Below are 21,920 nucleotides of genomic sequence, written 5' to 3'. Positions count from 1 at the left end.
CCTTAGCTACAAAAAAAAAAAAAAAAAAAAAAAATCTATTATAGAACACAAAAAATGTGTCAACATTTTCCATCTTCCATTGCTTAAAATTGCCATCAGCTCTTACCTAAGCACTTCAGTATTGATTCAGTCTAGGCTCTCAAAAGGACAGCCTATGTTTTTATAGCAAGAACCCTAAAAACTCTATTACATCTTCCTGTCATACCTAGTGTGGCAACAGTGAGTTTCAAGAGAACCCAGTATTTGCTTGATAAAGTCAAGAAAAATTTTACTGATAGCTCTGACAACTGCAGAAGGCAGGCCAACAACGCACACTTTCAAAAATCCCAAACTTATACTTTTCATTTCCCTTCACCTGAAGTCTAATGAAAAGATAACAGAATAAATTGTTTCCTCAAAAGTAAAAACAGAGGCCATTGTAGCTAAGATGACTTACAAAACAGGTGTATCTAACATGGGGAGGACAAGCATAAATTTGATAGGGACCATGAGAACTGGTCAAATGGACTAACTCACACTCCATCTGCCCTATGCCTCTCCACTGCTTTACCATTCCTCTGACACTGTTGATTTTCAGTTCAATATATCAGGCTGTGAATTGCAAAGACTGCAGAGCAAACACTATCCATTCAGCTGCCTTTCCCACAGGGACTGTAACCTCCTGCAGAGAGGCAGGTTGGACAAGTGGGAGAAGTAACTACTGCTGCTGCCACAGTTAAATCCAGCACTCAACATGAATCAGTGCCCAGAGACATTACTCACCAGTGGCTTGAGATACACAGCGGTATATCAAAGAAAAATCAAAGCAAACAAGGAAGTTACCTGTCCTAAAGGGTTTACAGTATCTAATGATGGGAGAAAAAACAACTCATCAACTCACACAGTGGGAAGATGAAACAACAGTTATTAAAGCTTGAATTCTTAATGGAAGAGGTAGGGTTAAAACACATTTTAAAATGGTGCTTGGATAAAACTGAATTCATATTAGCAAGGTCATTATCTGAGGCAAACTGGGAAGTGAGGAGGAGAGACTAGACAGTGCTTTTTTGGCTGCATGTATCTGTCTTTCAGAACAGATGAGACTATTTCTGCAAACATTACTTACACTTTCTGTGCAAGTGTATCACTTAACCCATCCTGATGATGACCAAATATCCTTTGTATGTAGTGGAATAGCTGGAGACAAGGAGTTGTAATATGATTATTATGACACCTATCACAACACTTGCTCGACTGAAAGAGCAAGCGTTATTAAAAGAGAAGCATTAATGCTACCTTTGAGCTTGCATTATTTTTGCTATGCAGTTAATGATTTTGCTGAAAATTCTGTTCCTGGCTCAAGCAGCTTACAGGAGGCCAGACACAGAACATGGCACAGCTCAGGCCTGAGCTACAGATGGCAATCAGTGTTCAAAGAAACATTCTGAGGAAGAGACTCAAAGGGCGAGGAAGAAGGTGTGAGGATGTCTCAATCCCATGTTATTGGCCTGAGCCATAAAGTTACTAAATAACCTGAGAGAGGAGGGGAAAAAAATAGCACCCATGATTTAGAGTGAATTTATTCTCACTCAGGCCAAGAATTAGGGGTATAGAACAGCAACCCTGTGAAACGAGTAGTATTGATCTAATTAATCAGAAGGGGGCATGTCTCCCAGCCTCTCTCTCCACCAAAACGAGAAGCCAAGACCAGACGTATCATCAGGAAATTGAGAATAACAAGACTGTATATGGGTGGAATTAGTCCAATATTCAGCTTCACTGAAGAAAACAAAATAGAATGCAGGAGAGGTGAAAAAAAAAAAGGTAATCTGGCTCAGAGCTCAAACATTTTAAAAGAAGACACAACAACAACAAAAAGGAAATAAGCCATTTTTCTGCCTTAAAATGCAAAATACCTGCCCGAACACTGGGTGCTAATAATGCCAAGACACTGCTGTTCAACCAATTACATATGTTCTTCAAGCACATGATCACAGGATGACCCACAGGAGTCACCACAGAAGGATAAATGTCTGAATGTAATTAGTAGATGCCTTAAAAATGAGCAGGTATTTCATCTCCAAACCCAAGTGCGTTGGGAACATAGGAAATGACATTTCCCACAGGAATCGAAGATACTAAAGGTGCTACCAAATTTAGTAAGTATCATAGCTTGAGAGTAGAATAAGCTATTTAGTCTTCTAAAAGTTTAGCCACAAGGTGAAGAGGTACTCACAGGAACTAAGATTGTCAGAGATGGAAGTTAGGAAGAGTCCCAATAATGTGAGAATCATGGGAGCATAGCAGCTACGAGCAGCACGTAAAACATAAAAGTCTGCAAGCAACACAAATGCAGTTACCTGAACTATTGCTGCTGTATCAGTCATGCTAACAAGAACAAGATAAAAAAAGATTTTTCAAGATATAAAAGATATAAAAAAGATCATCCAGATTGAAAAGTGTTGTTATAGTTCCATGAATAATCCATGAAGTGAGAAAAAAAACCCCAAATTACAAAAGTGTAAGGCATTAAAGTGTGGTTAAATGACAAGGACAGAGGCCTGGAAGTCTGTATTTCCAGATACAGCCAGCATGCACAGCCAGCCCAGTGACTTCTGGCACCCCTGTATACCAACTTTCACATCACTGCTCAACACAGCAATATTCACCCACCCCTAGAGAACGTGGCATGGAGCTTTTAGCGCTCTTCATTGTTCCTTAATCACACTGAACACATTCTGCATGCACCTCAAAAGACACCAACTCCCACTGGGTCAAAAGCAATTCATCAGTTTCTTACTGACCTACTTTAACCTGGGTGTGAAGTCCATGACGTGGCAGAGGAAGCCGTTTGCATTTTAGCTCACAAGACAAAAGGCAGACCAAACTCCAGCACTGAGCCGCAGACAAAATTGTTTCAACTAGCCGGGCACCTTTCATCATGGCCCCAATTACACCTTTCACCGATTACGTGTCTAAATCTGCAGCTTTAATTTACCTGAAGTTGCTCATAAAGTAAATTATGCTTATGACTCTGCAGAACAGAGTCTGAGAAGAAAGCCAATTGGCAGGTTAACGGACAAATAAGGATGAAAAAAGACAGAATTAGAAACATATCTATCTGTTTGTCCTAGGTAGCAATCGGAATGCTAAGAATTATGGGAAATTAGCATTTTCAGATAATTGGGCCTTGGCATAGAGGTTTCTCTATAGATGAAAATATCAACTGCTGTTATTCTCACACCTATGAAGATTATTTGCATCTGATGTTTAGCTTTTAGGGTATGAACTCTATCCAGAGATACTCTGAACAGACCGATACAGGTTTTGACTAAGTCTGTACCAAATGCTACGCTTTCTTGGGTAACGGGCAGGAGGGATCATAGCTGAACACGATGGTAGGATTTCATGATCGTTATATCATCGGCCTTTCAAAGAAGAAAAAAAGTAGGGCAGTTTCTTGGCTTCTGAAACATTACCACTGTCTTACCACACATGTTAAAAAAATATTGCAGGGCAAGGTGGGGATGGCAGAGAGAAGGTCACTCACATTTGCATAACCTACATTACGGACTAAATTAGACCAACCTCCCCAGCATGTGAAATTTACTGCTCATGCTCAGTGCTAAATCAAGTCTTACACAGCACCTGTTTTTTTTCATCTGGCTTCACATGACATTTGGCAACAGATGTATTATATGCTATTTACAGGTAATTTTTATACCATCTTTGTTGTGTAAAGAAGTTGATTTGGGGAAGCAGTTACATAAAAGTTGTGAAAAACCAAACATATTAAAAAAACAGGCATAAAGAGGCATACCTGAGCTCCTTTAGGTCTTCCTTAAAAACCTAGAAAGACAAGGAAGATGAAATTTTACAGGATGTGGTCTTGAAAGATCATTTCTTACCTAGTGAATTAGTAGTGGTTACTTGCTTGGTATCTCTCCCCAAAAGTTTTAGTCTTGAGTGCCAGTAGTTTTGAAATGGCAGGTTCCATATTGAGAAGAATTTCCAGAAGTATTCAATCAAGGTATGAAAAACTAGTTTTAAAGACCTAAATCTCTTGGAAGCCTTTATTTTTGAAAACAACATCCCTGCCATTTCTTTTATGTAGCTATCTATAACATATTCTTCTTTTAGAGTAATCACATGCCCTTATTCTCAAATATGTTTTGCAGTAACTTGTTTAAACTATGACAACAGAAAGGAAGTGGCAAAAGATAAGCTCTGAATACCAAAAGCATACTTTCACTATGTTTCCTTAATATATGAGCTATCCCAGCATGCCTGGGTAAATATGAAAACAGTGTCTTAAACAAGAGAGAGGTGCCAGAAGCCCAGAAGTGGTTCGCTCACATAAAAATAAAATGAGAAAAGAAAAAATGTAAGGTAAAGTAACATGAAAAAGGAAAGAAAATAGCCATCAAAAAGCAATAGGGGTTGGGAAGATGGTAGGTGTATACATATTGACACAGAACTTTAGCACTTTTTCCCAATTTCCACTATATTGTTCTGGCCATAAGATCTTCCTTCCTCTGTGGCAGAAGAATGAAGAAAGGCAGGCAAACAAATATGAGAAATTGCAAGTGTGGGCAAAATGAGCGGTATGTGTGAACATGCAGTTAGGGTAACAGAGAAAGCTGATGCAAATGAAATAATAGTTTGCAATGGGATTTTAATTTAAGAGTGAAAACAAACATGCACAGTAAACAAGATGCTGAAGCAGAAAAAGATACAGGAATCTCTTTTTCAAACCTAAATATTCTTCCAAAAAAGCTCACTGTAAATCTACACAAGTAAAATAATAAGCTCTAGACCTTTAACAGTTTCTTCCAACCACTTTAACTTGGAGCAACATTTTTATGTGCAGCTACCCAGCCTGGTAAATAGGGTTTAGATGGTAACTCATGTCTGATGCAACTTTTAACATACTGGGACTCCAAGCACTCCCAGAACTTACCTCTTGTTTGAAAGTTGATAAGGGGAGTCTCAACGCTTCTCGGAGAAGGGTATACATGCCAGAAATTAGAAAAGCAAGTTGCTCTTCTGAGAGATCAGTGCTTTCTGCAATCAGCTTGACAGATTCCTTGCAGTCTTTTCCTTCTAATGCATCAACAGCGACTGTGAATAAGAGAGCAAAGCAATATCCCTTTAAAAAGAGGAACACCTGGAGAGCATGAACATTAACATAAACACATCTATGATTTTACTTAATATACTGCCATTTTTCCTGATGTGAAACTGTTACTTCAGGTCTCTGTAAATACACCTGATCACCCACCAGCACATGTCAGTCTCACAACACTTTGCCAAGACAACTTCAATGGATTAAGCTTTTGCATTGCAAAAATGAAGACCGTTTCACTGTTGAAATTTGTTCCAGTGAGATAATGCAAAAAAGATAAAACAATTCATCACTTATGAGTACAAATCCAACTTGAGCTTCTATCAACAAACTTGTTCACATCAGAAGTCTGCTTACAGCTTAATTACACTTCTGATACCCAGGATAAGAGAGGATTGAGAGAGCAAACAATTCAACACTGTTCTCTAACGTTTCACTTAATTAATTTATCTTGCAATGACAGAGACCAAGGATTAAAATGAGCAAGAAGACAAAACTAAACCTTCAAGTCTTGTAGTTTGCACATCTGCTGCTAATACAAACTTTAAAGGAAGTTACTGCTAACCCATGTGGCAAGATTATACACTAATAACTGGTGTGGGTTTATCTCAATCTTCATCACTCGGTTATTCTTCCTTTTTCCATATATGCACTGGCTGATATAAATTTCTGTTGTCATGTCAGGTTCTGTCCTGCACCCTGATCAGTCTGGATGGACTGCTGGAGCCACAGGAAGCCCCACTGTGGATAAAAAAAAAAGATTACTGACACAATCCAATTGCAGGATTGAGGCATTAGATTAGTTGTTTATAGTGAGCCATATTTTGTGCTGTGAATAAAACATGAGAAGTTAAAACTGTCCAACAACAATTACTGAAAGTCAACACTAAGAGATTAGCTTAATACTAAGGTTGGGGGAAAAAAAAAAAGTGTTAATCAAACTGCCAGAGTTTCTTTCGGTATCAGGTGGGTTCCACTGACTACTATCCTCTAATTCTGGATAAATTCTCTTTGCTTTTTTGCTTTTCACATTTTTAAATACACACCAAATTTAGTGGCAAGTCCTGGATCATTCATGTGGCTGACTGACTCTGTCTGGCACTATCTGCATGGCAGATTTCACACAGAGTAGCTAGGATGTGTGAGGTGCTAGTACCAAGCCTTCCACACTGTCTGAAAAAGGCTCTGCTCTACGACAACAAAACTGACTTTGAGAAGAGTCTGTTTATGGGAAAGGCCAAATACAGATCAGCACTGAGGCCGGTCTACTAAATCATGTGCTGAGCTGTCTACTTCTTACTTAAATACACCTTTGATCTGCCTCTTCAAAGAACAGGTTACTTACAGTTTTTAACTAGACACCTTTAATGACAGTATCATTCTTTCTGTTGACCAACTTTAATAACTGTTTAAAAATCCATGTCTTCTTTTATAACCTACTTGCATTACCCTAGAAGACAAGATTTTTGTACTCAGTATAGCTCAGGGAATTCAGATATACCAGTGGTACCAACCTTTCCAACAGTCACTCCGAGGGAGGAAAAAAAAGAATAACCCAAGACCATCCCTAGAACACCTCACGGCTGGGTCACTTGCTCCTAGTAGAAGATGCTTGTGGCCTCAAACTTGCAGTTTAGCAGAGACTGCAATAACACTGGCTGCATAACCCTGAGATAATGGTATATGCAGTTTTTACATCGTGAACTGAGCAGGCATATGAAGCAGCATCTCATTTTTGGTATCAGTTATTATTTAGAGAGAGAGTAACAGCAACAAGACTTGAAAAACTAACTTGGTGCCAGTGGCAGAGCAATTTAGATATCGTCTGTTGAAATCTGTCACCTCTTCAAAGACTTCTAAACCTTCAAGGGAAAAAAACCGCTGTCCTGCAAGCTATTAATCACAGACCAGCAAGAGCAGAAGACAAGTGGAGATTTCTGCCAGCTCTGCGTAATCTGGAGGCTGTCTGCATCCACTTTGGGGCATCTGGGTGAATCAGTGTGGCAGGGTTACCTGCCCTGGCCTGGCCTGGCCTCAGGTGGATCTGAAGGACTGTTTGCTCCCCCTGCAGTAGGCAGCATTTACTGCACACCTAAGCGTAGGCGATAATTTATACCGAAATTAAACCCAGACGAGGTTTAGGAGACAGTCAGGTTTCCTGGCACTGATACAACTTTTCACTCTCCCTGCACTAGACAGCAAATATGGTTCAACATCTGTATTTACTTTTGTCCCAAATGCCTCTGCCTATACAGAGCTTTATTGCTTCCAATTATCGTAAGGAAACCCTGGATACATTGCTCCATTTCTGACACCGTGCAGACTTTAAAGACAACCCAGCTACCAGATGCTTTGAGTCCTTATTGACTCAAATCAAGAAGAAAAAGGCTGAAAGCAAGTTAGCTGAGAGAATGTGCACGTAAGGGTGGCAGCACTATGCCATGCTATGCAGCAGCTGCTCTCCTCAGCTGGCCGTGCTTTTGCTCTGCTTCGATTATTCTGTGATTATTTTGCATACAATAATTTACTCAACTGAGCAACACTGATTTTGGTGGTCAAAGCTGCCTTGAGAAAATCTCGCCTGACTTGCCTTACCACAGGGAGAAGCCTCGCAGCCAAACATCAAACAGGTCGAGCATTTTCAACCTTACAGCCCCAACTTCAGCAAGACACCTGCACTTCGAAGTTCCTTTATTTTCTCCTGCACTTTATGAAAACATCCGTGGGGTCTCGACGTTCACATGCCCTACACAACCTGAAAAAGCCACTGGCTCTGGGACCGAGGAGCGAGAGAGGAACGATTTTAGCAGTGCTCAGCGTGACTTTGGGGGCCACCCACAGCCGCAGCAGCCCATACCTCATTCTCAGGGATTTTACAGAATTTTAGAATACAACCGTGAAAACCTTCACTGCATTTAACCCTCAACTTTCGCCTCCTGCAGGGAAAAGCAAAGGGAAGCGTCCCGGGAGCGCTGCAGCCCTGCCCACGCACGGCAGAGCAGACCCTCCGGTTCTCCTCGCCTTCCTAAGCGGAGCCACGGCCCCCTCGAGGAAGGCGGCGCCTGCCCCTGGGGCGTGCCTGGGAAATCCCCCCGTCCCTCTGCGGCGGGGTAGCGAGCGCCCCTCCCGCGCCCACGCCAGGCGGAGGAGCACCCGGGGGCAGGCCACGCTCGGGCCCTACCTTTGAGGAGCCGCCGGAAGGTCTCCTTGCCCACGTCCTGCACGCCCCGGGCCATGGCCTCCACCTCGGCCGGCACCCGCGGCCCCAGGAAGCCGCCGCCGCGGCCGCCGCCGCTCTCGCCGTGCCCGTAGGCCGCCCCCACGGCCTTGCCCACCGCCGCCGCCATAGCAGCGCGGCCCCGCCTGGCGCTGACGTGCCGCCCCACGCGCGGGGCGGAGGACGGGGGCGCGTGCTAGGGCGGACACGAGTGGGCAGCCATCCGCCCTCCGCCGCGGCAGGGGGCGCTGTGTCGGCCCGGCCCCGTGGCCCGGCGCCGGAAGGAGCCGGCCGCGAGACTGAGGCGCATCCCGGGACCGGCCGCTCATGGCGGCGCTCGCAGCTCGGCCCCTGCGTGCGTGAGGCGCTCGTCTCCTTCCCGCCGCCGCCGGGCCGCGCTGGAGCCGTTCCCGCTCCCGCCGCCATGACCGAGGAGCCGTACGAGAAGTTCCTGGCCCCCGAGGAGCCGTGCCCGCTGCTCTCGCACCAGCACCCGCCGCGGGGCGGCAGCTTGAGCCTGAGTGAGGAGGGCTGCCTGGACGTCAGCGACTTCGGCTGCCAGCTCTCGTCCTGCCACCGCACCGACCCGCTGCACCGCTTCCACTCCAACAGGTCCGCCCGCGGCTCTGAGGGGCGGACCGAGGCGGTTGGGCCGCGACGGCTCGGTGATGCCGAGGGGGGGGTGGGCTGGGGCGGGCGGGCGGCGTGGGGCTGAGGCGGCTGGAGGCGCGGTGGCAGCTGCCGCCCCTCGCCGGGACCCGCCGGGCTGCCCCTGAGGTAGCGGCCGGGTCGGAGCTGCCCGTGCAGGAGGGCCGTGCTCCCTTCCTTTCCCTTCCTTTCCCTTCCTTTCCCTTCCTTTCCCTTCCTTTCCCTTCCTTTCCCTTCCTTTCCCTTCCTTTCCCTTCCTTTCCCTTCCTTTCCCTTCCCCCCCCCCGCTCCCCTGCCCGGTACGAGCCCGGGTACGACAGTGCTGCGGTTGCCCCAGGTAGCCCGCTCGCACGCCCCTGCTTGGGCTGCACTTCCCGTTGGCAGGGCTGTGTGCGAGCTTAGTCTGCTAGTAACGTGCCAGTTAGTGTGAGCTTGGTGGATTTCTGAAATGTGTTTATTCCTTCCTGGATTTCTTAAAACGCGGGTTTGAGCGCTGTAGGGTGGGCAACTAGAGAGTGGTGTGTTTATAATAATGAAAAGCAAACCTGTAGAGGTTCAGAATGAGTCAGGTGGCTTGGTGACTGCAGCAATTCCTGCAGAAACATTTCCATTCCATGCTACTAATTAGAAAACGTCTATTCTAAAAATGCAAATGCAGGTCTACAAAGAATTTCTAGTTGTGCTTAGAAAAATCAAAACCAAACAGTCCTGCTTACCTAAGACCCTAATTCTGCTGCTATTTATGCATAGTATTAAATTGAATATAATGATACCTTTTTTTTTGAGAACAATTTGTGAGATTTCAGTCTTGAACAGATGTGTGGGATAGTTTTAGTTACTGTTCCAGAGTTGCAAGGTACTTTTACTGGTTAGTAGTGTTTCTACTACACCGTAATTAAGAGTGAATAATAAGGTAATCTTTCAATTGAATTTGTATGAGATAAAGGAAATTACACTTTAAAAGCATCATTTACAAGGGCAAGCTCTTAATTATAGATTCTTAAATGATTCAGTGTGAAGGGCCTTGATCAAATATGATACATTTTCATGATCTTGTTCTTATATCATAAGGCCCAAATGTGACATGAACAGTAAGATGTATTTGTAGCATAGCTGTAAGATGAATGCGTGATATTCACCAAATTTGCATTTAATTCATTTTGTACACTTCTCTTTCACTTCCTGAGTGTGTTATTTGGGCTTGTTCATGTTACAAACCCAGGTTTGTAAGCCAGGTATCTTGAGTGGGTATTTCGCTTCTTTGGGCAAGGATGTGTCCTGTCTTGCACTGATTAAGCCATTGCAGATGCACAGCTCAATCTGTGGTGTTCGCATAAGGCTTTCTATTTTTTTAAAGTTACGAGTAATTTTAATGTAGTTCACACTTCTTGTTAATCCAGTTCGCCCCAGCGAGTACAGCAGCCTCCCTAGGTACGAGAAGGCAAGGGCTGACTGCCTATACCTGCTGTGATACTGCATACCTGGAGTATCTGTGTGTTATTGGTTGGTTGTAGACACCCTGTACCCCATCCTGTGTTTTCATGGGCCTGAAAACTTTGTCCGCTCTATCTTTCCTTCCATCGATATTTCTTGAATACTGAAACTGTAGTAATGTTTAAAAGTATGCTGTGTCACCATGCTCGTATTCTATTCTATACAAATTGATTGCCCTGCCCACAAAAGTCTGTGCCAGTAAAACATGAGACGTGTATAAGGGATGCAGAAAGGGAGGGCAAAATCTCCTGAATCTGCTAAAAGAAAACTTTTTGAACCGTCTTTAACACTGGATAAATTCACTGCTGGCCAAATAGATGTGGGAGTGAGTCCATCACTTATTTAGCCAACCTGGTATGCAGCTTAAATAACGACAGTGAGGACCAGCCTTTCTGGCTGATGGCATTGCTCAGCTTTTGCAGTTGGATAGAGGAATGTTTTTCTAGTTAGCCAGGCAGAAGTGGATAGGCTGGTGGAACAATAGTTGATCGCATGGGTTTGCGTGGTGAATTTTAGAAGCCCTTTTCAAATTGTTTTGGCCATATTGCAGTGCTGTGCTGACTCATAGTTGTCTCGAGCTATTTTTTCACCAATATGCAAAATAAATCCAGATATGGAGACTGATTTCATGAGCTTGTTAAATTCTGGCTTACTCTCATTAGAGTAAAAAACCTGTTCTGTGAAGTTTGAGTCCTCAATTGTTTTCCTTTAGCAATAGCATTAAACAGGCTTTTAAATTAAATCATGAGAAGAAAAAAAGTGTTTGGCTTTTTTCACACAGGTCATTTTCCCATCTTGCTCTGTCTAATTCCAACAGCATGTCCAATATTTTTGGCATTTAGAGTGGAAAATAGTGAGCAGTGGAGCCTTGGGTATATCCATAATGTGTTTCCTTCTTAAGTCTTAGTTTTGTGGGGGATCATCAACACAGAATTTCTTGTTTACTCCTATTTGTCCTGAAGTCCAATTGATTTATTTCTTAGTTTTGCTTATTTCAGTTTACATAGAAGTTTAAATATCCCAACATACTGGAAATTATATTTTTAGTTCAGTGTATTTAAAAACAAACAAATAAAAAAAGATAATTTACACTACAGGAATCTTGGCTCTGAGGTGAAAACTGTTAATACATTAAAGTAAAGGTGTAATTATACTAACAATATATGGATTTTTGCCTTGCATTTTTAACATTAAATTCCCTTTGGAATTTATGGACCTTTAAAAATATTTTAAAATTGAATACTTCAATTTACATAATTGTAACTTATTTCAATAAAGTCAATGTATGATGTTACTGACAAGCAAAGCGGAGATAGTTTTCTGAGGCTTAAAGGAAGTAAGGATTTTTCAGGACACATGATGCCGAAATGTTTGCTGCTTTCTATTTGTTTTGTCCTGTTTTGCAGGTGGAACTTGACATCTTGTGGAACCAGCGTAGCCAGCTCGGAGTGCAGTGAGGAGCTGTTCTCATCGGTTTCAGTTGGTGATCAAGATGACTGTTACTCTCTGTTGGATGACCAGGAGTTCACCTCTTTTGATTTGTTCCCTGAGGGAAGCGTCTGCAGTGATGTCTCTTCTTCTATCAGCACATACTGGGATTGGTCAGACAGTGAGTTTGAATGGCAGGTAAACTAGTTCCACTGTAAATATAAAATGTTGTATAGACTATTAAGTGCTGGGATTAGCTTTAGTTAAAAAGTCCTCAGCATTTGTTTCTTGGTACTACTGAACGTAAGAGGAGATATCTGAATCTTCAGCGATAAGGAAAGTGTTTTGTTCTATTTTATTGCAGCGTGCTTAATCTGGAGGAGAGACTGAAGGTCAGCTCTTCAAAGAGGGATGGTTACATATTTTGGTAGTTTGGTTTTAGTGACTAACGTGTATTGTAGCCATGAGCTTAGATCCTTTGTACTGAGGATCTGCTCTGCTAACGAAATCAGGTTATAGATGTCTGCTTTTTGTGATTTGGTTGTATTAAATCTTCCTTTGGAATGGAGCTGGCACCTAGGTAAAGTGTAGAAGCTCTTGCCATAGCCTATTTCCATCTTTTTTTTCTGTGCCACTAAGAGTACAGAGCTTCCTTTGTCTCCCTGGGATGGGAAAAGTGTGAAGGTGAATCACGTCCTCCTTTTTCCTAGTCTGTATTGGATGCAGTCGTGGTCAGGTATCTCCAGTTTGTGGTAGTCCATCTTTGTTCAGCAGGTTTTCAATTGTGATATGCAAATCTTTTTATATATTATAGACTTAAATTGATTTTTTTATATTATAGACTTAAATCAACTGCGAGTGTATACATATCTTTGAAATAGGAAACATGGTGTTTCAGAATATACTGAGGAATACTTTTAAATTTTGTTTTAAAGCTTAGTCAAAGCAAGTACAGAGTCTTCTATGTGCAGTGTAAGGACTGAAAACACTGATTTCAAGAAAGCACAAATCCTATTCCAGAAGATACAAATGAACTTAAGATAACATGGACTGAGATTAGCTCTGAATTTCTTACTCTCATAGTCTAACTGCTAGTCTCTATGTATATTGTACCACAGAAGTTAACAGGTGCGTTTGTATAATGCAGCTTGTAGGAGCAACTCAGATTGGATCCCAAAAATTCAGAGCTTCATTGAGTTGTGAAATTTTAATTGCCTGATAAAGTCAGCGATTGTTTTGAAAAGAAGCAATTTCCCATGTCTTGGTTAGCTGACAGCATGTTTGATTAGTAACTAGCTTTTTTTTATTATTCTTTGTGTTTTAAAACAAGCATTTCTTAGGAGACTTACTTGATTGAACTTGTAGAATTTTGGAAATACTTTTTTGTAGCTCTTTATGGTGTTATCTGGCAGAATCAGAGCACGAGTAATCCAACTGTCACACTTTAACTGGAAGTGCCTTCAGAAATTACGTGTCAGTTGTATAAATGAAGCTAGCTAAAGTTCTGCAGTTGCTTCCAGGAAAATGACAGTGATTTTGATTGAATTGCCTTGTATAATTATGGGATGTGGTATAAATTACATACCTACTTTGAAATTATCTTCCTTAAACTAGACTATGCTTTGAAATGGGAGGTTTAGATTTAGGTTTGGATTATAATGGACAATTTACACTGGAGAAGGGAAATAGTTGAAATGCCACATCATTCTGCTTTTTTCTTAAATGCAAATTTTAAAAAGAGGATTGATAAGTAGAAAATAGTGTGAGTTGAGTTTGCTGCACTTGCTGTTTGTTGGAAGATTCAAAGGAGTACTGTATGGTTATGAGTAATTATTAAGTTGTTAGAGTACATAGATAAGCAATGCTTTGCTAATTTGATGGTATGTTTTGAATTGTTAATAGTGTTAGAATGACTTTAAATCTGCCTACTGTATTCTAAGGCTTTTGTTCTTTCTCTTGCATATTACAAGTTGCCTGGCAGCGATATTACAAGTGGGAGTGATGTACTTTCTGATGTTATACCTAGTATTCCGAGTTCTCCTTGTCTGCTTCCTAAAAAGAAAAACAAGCATAGAAATCTTGATGAACTTCCATGGAGTGCAATGACAAACGATGAACAGGTGAAATTAACTTTTTTTCCGATGTGAGAACTGTAATATACAGAAGAACTTTCAATTAGTGCCACATCTTAAAAGACGTACTGATTGCTGTAGGTGTAAATGTCGACCTATGCAGCACTACTTGATCCTTAAAATGAAATCTTGTCTTTTGTATCTGTAGTAGGCAGTTTAACGTGTACTCAAGCTTTCACCCTGAGTTTTTGAGGATGCTCAGTGAGGCTAGAATCATAGGAAATGTGATATTTGAGCACATTTCATTCTGTTGGTCCTTCCTTTTTTTCTGTCACTCATTTAGAATCAATAATACTTTAAAATGATTTGCCTTTCTTTGGGTCCTAGGTTGAATATATTGAATATTTGAGTCGCAAAGTCAGTACAGAGATGGGCCTTCGAGAGCAACTTGATATTATTAAAATTATTGATCCTACTGCTCAGATCTCACCTACAGATAGTGAATTCATTATTGAATTGAACTGTCTCACAGATGAAAAACTGAAACAGGTGAGTTAAGGTTTGTACATATGACTTTGGAATTTCAGTATCTGATATGTCTTGCAAAATCTCATACGAAGTCATGATCAATTTTTATACATTATCGTTAGATATAGAGAGATACACAATGTTGTCAATTGTGGGAAATAGAGTTCAAAATATGTATTAATCCTTTACGTGGAAGACTGTGGTTATATATTCTCAGTATGTGTTAAGCCTAAGCTGGCGTGTGTGTAATGAGTTATGCTGTAGGCCCAGTACTGCTTATGACAAAGCGTATTCCACTTCGTGACCATCAACTGGTTGAGTATCTTCATTTGCTCACTGAATATAAATTAGCATTTAAAACTCCAAAGGATTTGAATTCATTGGAGAAGACCATAAACTTCATGTAAAAAGGGATATAGAAAAATGTGTTTTAAAGATGTTATAAAATACAAATTATAACAAAGGTACCAGATTGGTGTGGTAGATACATGCTACTGTTTTCTTAGTCTGTACTACTGTGATGTGGTGTTGGGAAAAGAAGCAGTATCCAAACAAGCTGAACTCCTCAGTGTTACTCTGTATTTGTGATTATGATGAAAGTAAAGATTGAAAATGGAAAAAATGTGCTGCTTGTACAGGCTTGGCCTGTTTCATATTTCAAGCGTTTTATAAGTATCATCAAGTAGAAAAATACTGCTTTCCTTAGAGCCACTTTTGTTTGAATATACCTATCAAAATTAACAGGTTTGATATAATAAGTAAACAACATAGTTCAGTTGAACTTGACTGATACTCCTGTTTGGTGTTACAATAACTTACTGTTATGTAGTAGAAAACTTGGGGGGTAGGAGAGGGAAGAAAACCTTGATACTTAGTTTTCTTCCTTCCATACTGAAGTTAATATCAACTTAGCTAAGTTCTCTGGATGGCTGCCAGATGGCTTGGGATTTAAGCAGCCACAGCAAAATGTTTTAAAAGACTAACTGAACTGATCCAATAACTTGATCATTATTAATAGGCAAATTGTGTTTTTTTCATGAAAAAGAGTATCTCAGTACGGTGTTTATCAGGCTTTAGTAATTCTGCTGCCTCTGTTCTAAAGGTGAGAAACTATATCAAGGAACACGGACCTCGTCAGCGGTCTGCAAGGGAAAGCTGGAAGAGGAGTAGCTACAGTTGTGCAAGTACCAGTGGTGTGAGCGGTGCCAGTGCCAGCAGCAGTAGTGCCAGCATGGTCAGCTCAGCAAGCAGCAGTGGTTCTAGTGTTGCTAACTCCGCTTCCAACTCAAGCGCCAACATGAGTCGAGCGCACAGTGATAGTAATTTGTCCACAAGTGCTGCAGAAAGAATCCGGGATTCAAAAGTAAAGTTTCTAATTATGTACATGTGTATTAAGCTGTCTTTAAGTTAAGGTTGCTGACATGATCTTAGCTGAGATATTTGTACTGAAGGAGCATGGTTAGTAACTGAGGATCTGCTGATGTTCTCTAGCTAAACCAATGCTGACTGTTTCCTTTGACATGACCATAAGGAATTGAAACTTGTGCTCTTCCAATCATTTCTCTTCGAAGTGAAAGCCTGATGTTTGTATGTAGTAGATCTTCTCATTACTTTTGTTTAGAATAAGGTGACTGGGGGTTGAATAAGGGCTTGTGCATCTAACTTCATTCTTTAACACAATTTTACAAAAAAAAATTATTCAAGATTGATCAACCTAATCTAGGCATAATTTCCGGATAGTAAAGGCTGTCTTGGTTGCATGTTTTTTTCCCAACTAGAAGTTTCATCAGGCTTTTTGAATCTTCTTCAGTTTACTCTTCCATCATGTCTCATGAGATTACTCGGTGAGGAGTGACCTACTGAAGCATGCTTCAGTTAAAGTAGTACTGTGGCACTTGTCCTGTCTCTATAATTCCAAGTGTGGAGGAGAGGAGCAATTCCTGCTTGCTCTGAACATCTCAGGTTGTTATTGTAAGACTGTAACATATTCTCTGCAATAAAGATTCTTCTGAGCAAAGACTCAGCTATGCAATGTCACAGGTTGTGCCTCATATGTCAGATGTGGTAAATGGTCTTGATATTTTAATATTAGATACGATTTGGGATGAATGTTTGCACCACCTCTGACATTTCATTTTAGTTATTTTTCAGAGCAGACATTATTTTAGAGGGTAGCTTTATTGTGGTTTAGCCCCAGCTGGCAACTACCACGTGGCTGCTTGCTCACACTTTCCCCTGCCCCAGTGGGATGGGGAGGAGAATCGGATGAAAAAGATAAAATTTGTGGGTTGGGATAAGGGCAGTTCACTAGGACAGCAAAGGGAGAGGAAAATAACAATACTTATAAAGGAATATACAAAGCGAGTGATGTGCAATGCAATTTGCTCATTGCCCAGAACCCAATGCCCAGCCCGTCCCTGAGCAGTGACTCCTCCCCGGCCAGCTCTCCCCTTACCTACTGAGCATGATGTCATGGCATGGAATATCCCTTTGGCTAGTTTGGGTCAGCTGTCCTGGCTGTGTCCCCTCACAGCTTCTTGTGAAAACTAACTCTATCCCAGCTGAAAACCAGAACAAACTTATATTTGCCAGCTTTAAAGATGGTTTCTAATCTACAGAACAAAATCTTACTTTTTGTCACTTCTGTATTTTGACAGAAACGTTCCAAGCAACGGAAACTACAGCAAAAGGCCTTACGCAAGAGACAGCTGAAAGAACAAAGACAAGCTCGTAAGGAAAGACTGAGTGGATTATTTCTTAATGAAGAAGTGCTCTCTTTAAAAGTGACTGAGGAGGACCATGAAGGAGATGTGGATGTTTTAATGTGACAGGGGTGAATTTATCAGTGTTCTTTCTAAGCCTTAAATGTATTATCCTTATTGTTTACATATATTTCTTGACCAAATTTTGATTAGTGCTAACAGTTTAAACCAGATCTTTTCTCAAGTGTAATTTTAGTAAGAAGGTCTAAGAATTGAATAACTTCAGCTTTTTGAGACTAATTTTGCAACAAAGACTTCAGAAACTTAACTGACTTCTGAAAAGCTGCTGAATAGATAACATTTTAAGGAAATCCGAACTTGGTTAACATGCTAACTTATGTGCAAGACATAAGTCTAGGGGTGCTTTTGGATGACACTAAGCATGCATTACTATGCTTCAGCTTTTTTGTTTTTTCCAACTTGGAGTTAATATTACACTTGGCTTATTCTGTCTTCCTTTCCCATAATTAGGAAGATTGTTTAGCATGAGGAAAAACATCTTTAGTTCCATAGGGCTTTCTTCAGTCTTGCTCTTTGATCATACAAAATCAAAGTACTGTAATAAATCCTTATCTAGAAGTTGCGATTTAATTCAAAATATGCAGAAAACAAGAAGCAGGACTTCTAATGCTGGGAATCTGTAACACAAATAATGCCTAATGAACTATAGTTCTTTAGGAAGCAATTAGAATTCAAAAAAACAACTTGCAAGCTTAGTCTTCAGACAGTCATTTTGCTGCTCAATATCTTACAGTATGATTATTACTAATGGTTGACCAGTGCATCCCTAGTATTGCTATGAAAAGATCCAACTAAAAACATCTTTATGCATTGAAAGTATGCTAATCTGCAATTAAGTTGTCTAGGACACTACTTAGAATAGTTAAAAATGCTCCTGGAAACAGAAGTACAAACAAAGTGGTGAACAACTTTGGTGGCTTTTTTCCCCAGAAGCATATCTAAATAGCTTCATGTTGTTGGCAAGAGAACACTAATGCAGCTGTGCTTTTTAATTGCATGTTTAGCTGAGGATGTGTCTTCTGTGTGGGTTGTTACACCATTACATGTTTCAGAATTCTCCTTTTGTTGTCTATCTGCTTTAGAAATTTCTCTTGATAAGAAAATGAGGTAAAATTCTGGCTTTCAGGTAGGGAGGTAAAAGTAGTTTTAACCTGTTTCCTAATTCTGACAATCTGTAAGGTGACTTTTGTCTATATCTTGGAACTACTTGTTACAGAACTCCTTCCCCCTACAGCTGAGATAAAAATGATACTTCTACATTTCAATGTGAAACTTAAAAGATTATAAAAGTATTTTTTAGTTCTGAGTTTAGGAAGTAATTTTTCATTATCTTGATGCTTCATTACTTTCATTTTCTCTTGTGAATTAAGGAGTTTGGCAGTTCAGAGTGGCCACACATGCCTGTAATTGCAGGATGTAGCCCAATCCCGCAGAACTGCATGATCAACTTTATATAGGACTACTCACATTCGTTTTGCTTATCCTGCACAGACTTTTTATCCCTGACTGCTGAAGTATTTGTCTTTCAAAAGTGGCATTCCTTGTAGTCTCAAAATAAACTGACCAGTACAATATTTGAATAATGGCCTCTGAAGGGGCTTCAGTAAGAAATAAATGAAGTCCATAGTCAAACGAGTATGAACTTAACCACTCTTACTGCTGCTAGACAGCAGGTACCCAGACATGGCCATTGACTGATAAAAAGCTATGTAATGTCATTTTAAACTGGAGTGTTAGCTATCCCATGTGGCCAGTTGTTTGGTCACTAACTAGAACTGTCTGTTACCTGTCAGTATTTGCTTGTACTGCACTCTAGCTGGTTTATCCCTCCCTTCCTCCTGTAGAACCAGCCCCCAAACTTCTTAACAGTGTACAAGTTACTGAAAATTTAGAAAGGCTTAAATCTGGAGCTTCTTTTAAGTATCTTAAATGGAAGAAAAAAATGAATTGCTGTCAGTTCAGCTAATTTCAGGGTGCAGTTGTTGAACTCTTGCAGCTTACGTGGCTGTAATGGATGAATTCATCATGAAACATTTCACTGTGTGCACACTGTCACAGCTCAGCACAACCTTTATTTTCTGCGGTGACTTTGAAATGTGATTTTTTTTTTTTCCTGAAGAAAAATGCACACTTAGTACTGTAGAGAATTGAGACTCTGAAATGAATTGTAAGAAAGATGCAATATCTCCGCGTGGTGGAGCATGAAAATGTGTCACTTTATTCTGTTTCAGCAGCTCTTCAGAGTTTAAAATCCTGCAGGCTTTGTTGAGAGAAGACCCCCCTCATTTTGATGAGGTACAGGTTTTTTTGGTCACCTGTCTACTAGCTTCTGGAGATCATGAAATGAGGGAGGATAGTATTTCCATCATGATCTTAGTGTGAGCATGTAAGTATAAATTAATCCAAGTGATTAGATGGGTCCAGTTGCTAATCTGTTACGTTGGATGAAAAGGTCCTGGGTGCCAGAGTAGCTGATTGTGGTATGTTGTCTCCAGCTGGGTACTTCAGTCACTTGTGTGACAACTAAAATGGTAGAAGAGAGTGGATTTCCAGGGGATTCATGGTAATAATTTATGACTTTGTAATCTTTTATTCCCAGGATGCTTATAACCTAAGAATACAAAGCTCTGAATGTTCTGATAAGAACGCAGAATAACATCTTGCTTACCTGAATGTTGTACTTGGCATCTCAGAAAATCAGGCCTGAAGTAGCTGTGGGATTCAAGAGTTCTCACATGCTTCTACATGTTTGTGGTTTTTTCCCTTTCCTTTTTAGTTCTAATGACCCACTCATTTCATAGAGTGGGGAGGTGTTTTTATCAGATTCTTGTCTTTCCCTGCAAGATGCTGTATGCTTACCCAGGGAAGGGACCAGGCACCATCCCTGGAGGTTTATAAAAGACCTGTACATGTGGTGTTTAGGGACATGGTTTAGTGGTGGACTTGGCAGTGTTAGGTTTACGGTTGGACTTGGTGATCTTAAAGGTCTTTTCCAACCTAAATGATTCTATGAATTTGTATTGGATACCCGTGGCATTAGTCAAACAGTTGGAATTTTAGTTAAACTTAGTCTTGCTGATTCGAGTATTGGCCATTGTGGCTACTGCTTCGTTTTACAGGAAGTTATCTACATATTTTTGGGTTCAGATAGATAAAGAAGAGTAAGAGACTGCTAAAATCATGCATTCTTATCAGTGCTTTTTCAAAAAAAGAATCAAATCTATGCTTTTTATTCATAGTTAAAACAAGTCAAGCTTAAAAGCAAAATAGAGACAAACAGGAAAAAGCTCATAGTTGTATGGCTCCACGGTACTGAAGCTGTATATCTAGGTGCTTTGTACCCACTGTAATATGAATGTAATCGATTTATACTCTGTAACATTAACGGTTTGCTTCCATGGTAACTTTTTCTCTAAAAAGGCTTAGAAGGAGCACTGAAAAGTCTGATTGCAATAGGACTGTAAACAATAGAGAACAATATTTTCTAATATGATTTAAAATCATGAGGAAGAAAGCTAGCTGCCTGACAAACCTGTCGAATTTTTGTGCGTGTATCTAACGTCATCCTTTCTCTCTGTTAAGATATTATCTATTTTTCTTTATCTGGGAAACTGATTAAAAGATGGTTATAGTATGCTCTGTATGGGGTGCTTATGAAGAAGAGCGAGAAAAATCTTTGCAAGACTTTCCTAGGCTTAACTTTTAGTTCTCATATTGTGGTTTAAACCTGTGAAGATCATTCTCTGGGGAAAAAACAAACCAACCAACCTGCTTGAACATATTCATATGCGTTTACATCAGAGTGCATATACAATATAGAAACATATAAAAATGGCAATATTTACTGTTCATCTTATGCTGAATGGCCTGAAGCCATTTCTTTTCTCCTAACAGTCTTTCAGCTTTGAAATCAGTTGATGCATTGGTTTATAAATATTAATAAACCTAACTGTTTTGGGGGACTCTTGAAGTTCATTCTTATAAGCCAGATTTTCATGGCAAATATTGTTACATTTATTGGTTTAATGTTCTTTAGCTTATTGATCCTGCAGTTCTTAGGCATAGAAAAGACAAATCAACATGCAATTTTCCATTTAAGGATTGCAAAGATAGTTTATTAATCTACCAAGGGCAAATCCTAGTAATATTCAAAGCTTGTCTATTTTGACTATTAACTCTAATTAATCATACTCGCATTCTCTCTCATCTGGCTAACTTTAAAACATTTCCAAGTTACAAATAAATTCTTCAATTAAAAAAAATAATTGTAATGTTGAAGCCTTGAATATAGTTCGTAACCAAAGCAAGGGGAAAGTGGGATTTTGTGATTTTTTTTTCTTTTTTGGGGGAAAAGTGGGGGTATAGATTAGAGTATATGGTACTGCTTAAATTAAGGTTTATTTTCCCCAAGTTCTCTGCTAATTGTATTGCTAAAATGCACTTTTGTATAGAATACTGTCCTCTGTACATTCTGTATCTACTTTCCACAATGTTTATAGAGATTTTTCTGAAGTTGTGAAGGATTTACTGAAAGCTGCAATGCTGGTGACTAATGCTGTTGACTTCAAGTTTTCATTGTATTTGAAAATAGTTATGTGCATATTGAAGTACAGGTTGGAATTAAAATTGATGACATAGCAAAGATA

General features: G+C 40.3%; 2 protein-coding genes across 2 annotated transcripts in view; one reads left to right on the top strand and one right to left on the bottom strand.

Moving 5' to 3' along the window:
• Positions 1–8,747, bottom strand: part of COMMD5 (COMM domain containing 5) — a 17,708-nt gene extending 8,961 nt beyond the window's left edge. The window contains 6 exon segments of the mRNA XM_075763497.1: positions 3,800–3,828; positions 4,940–5,100; positions 8,286–8,519; positions 8,522–8,587; positions 8,590–8,704; positions 8,706–8,747. Of these exon segments, the coding sequence (XP_075619612.1) occupies positions 3,800–3,828; positions 4,940–5,100; positions 8,286–8,519; positions 8,522–8,587; positions 8,590–8,704; positions 8,706–8,747 (647 nt within the window).
• Positions 8,746–21,920, top strand: FAM199X (family with sequence similarity 199, X-linked). The gene is made up of 6 exons (XM_075763500.1): positions 8,746–8,933; positions 11,870–12,089; positions 13,862–14,011; positions 14,351–14,512; positions 15,594–15,854; positions 17,149–21,920. The coding sequence occupies exons 1-6, from the start codon at positions 8,746–8,748 to the stop codon at positions 17,317–17,319; spliced, it is 1,152 nt and encodes a 383-aa protein (XP_075619615.1). The 3' UTR covers positions 17,320–21,920.

Source organism: Balearica regulorum, chromosome 11 (assembly GCF_011004875.1).
Source record: "Balearica regulorum gibbericeps isolate bBalReg1 chromosome 11, bBalReg1.pri, whole genome shotgun sequence".
NCBI classification, from domain to species: Eukaryota; Metazoa; Chordata; class Aves; order Gruiformes; family Gruidae; genus Balearica; species Balearica regulorum.
The sequence above is the reverse complement of the archived record's forward strand: the minus strand, read 5'-3'. Positions and strand labels throughout refer to the sequence as shown.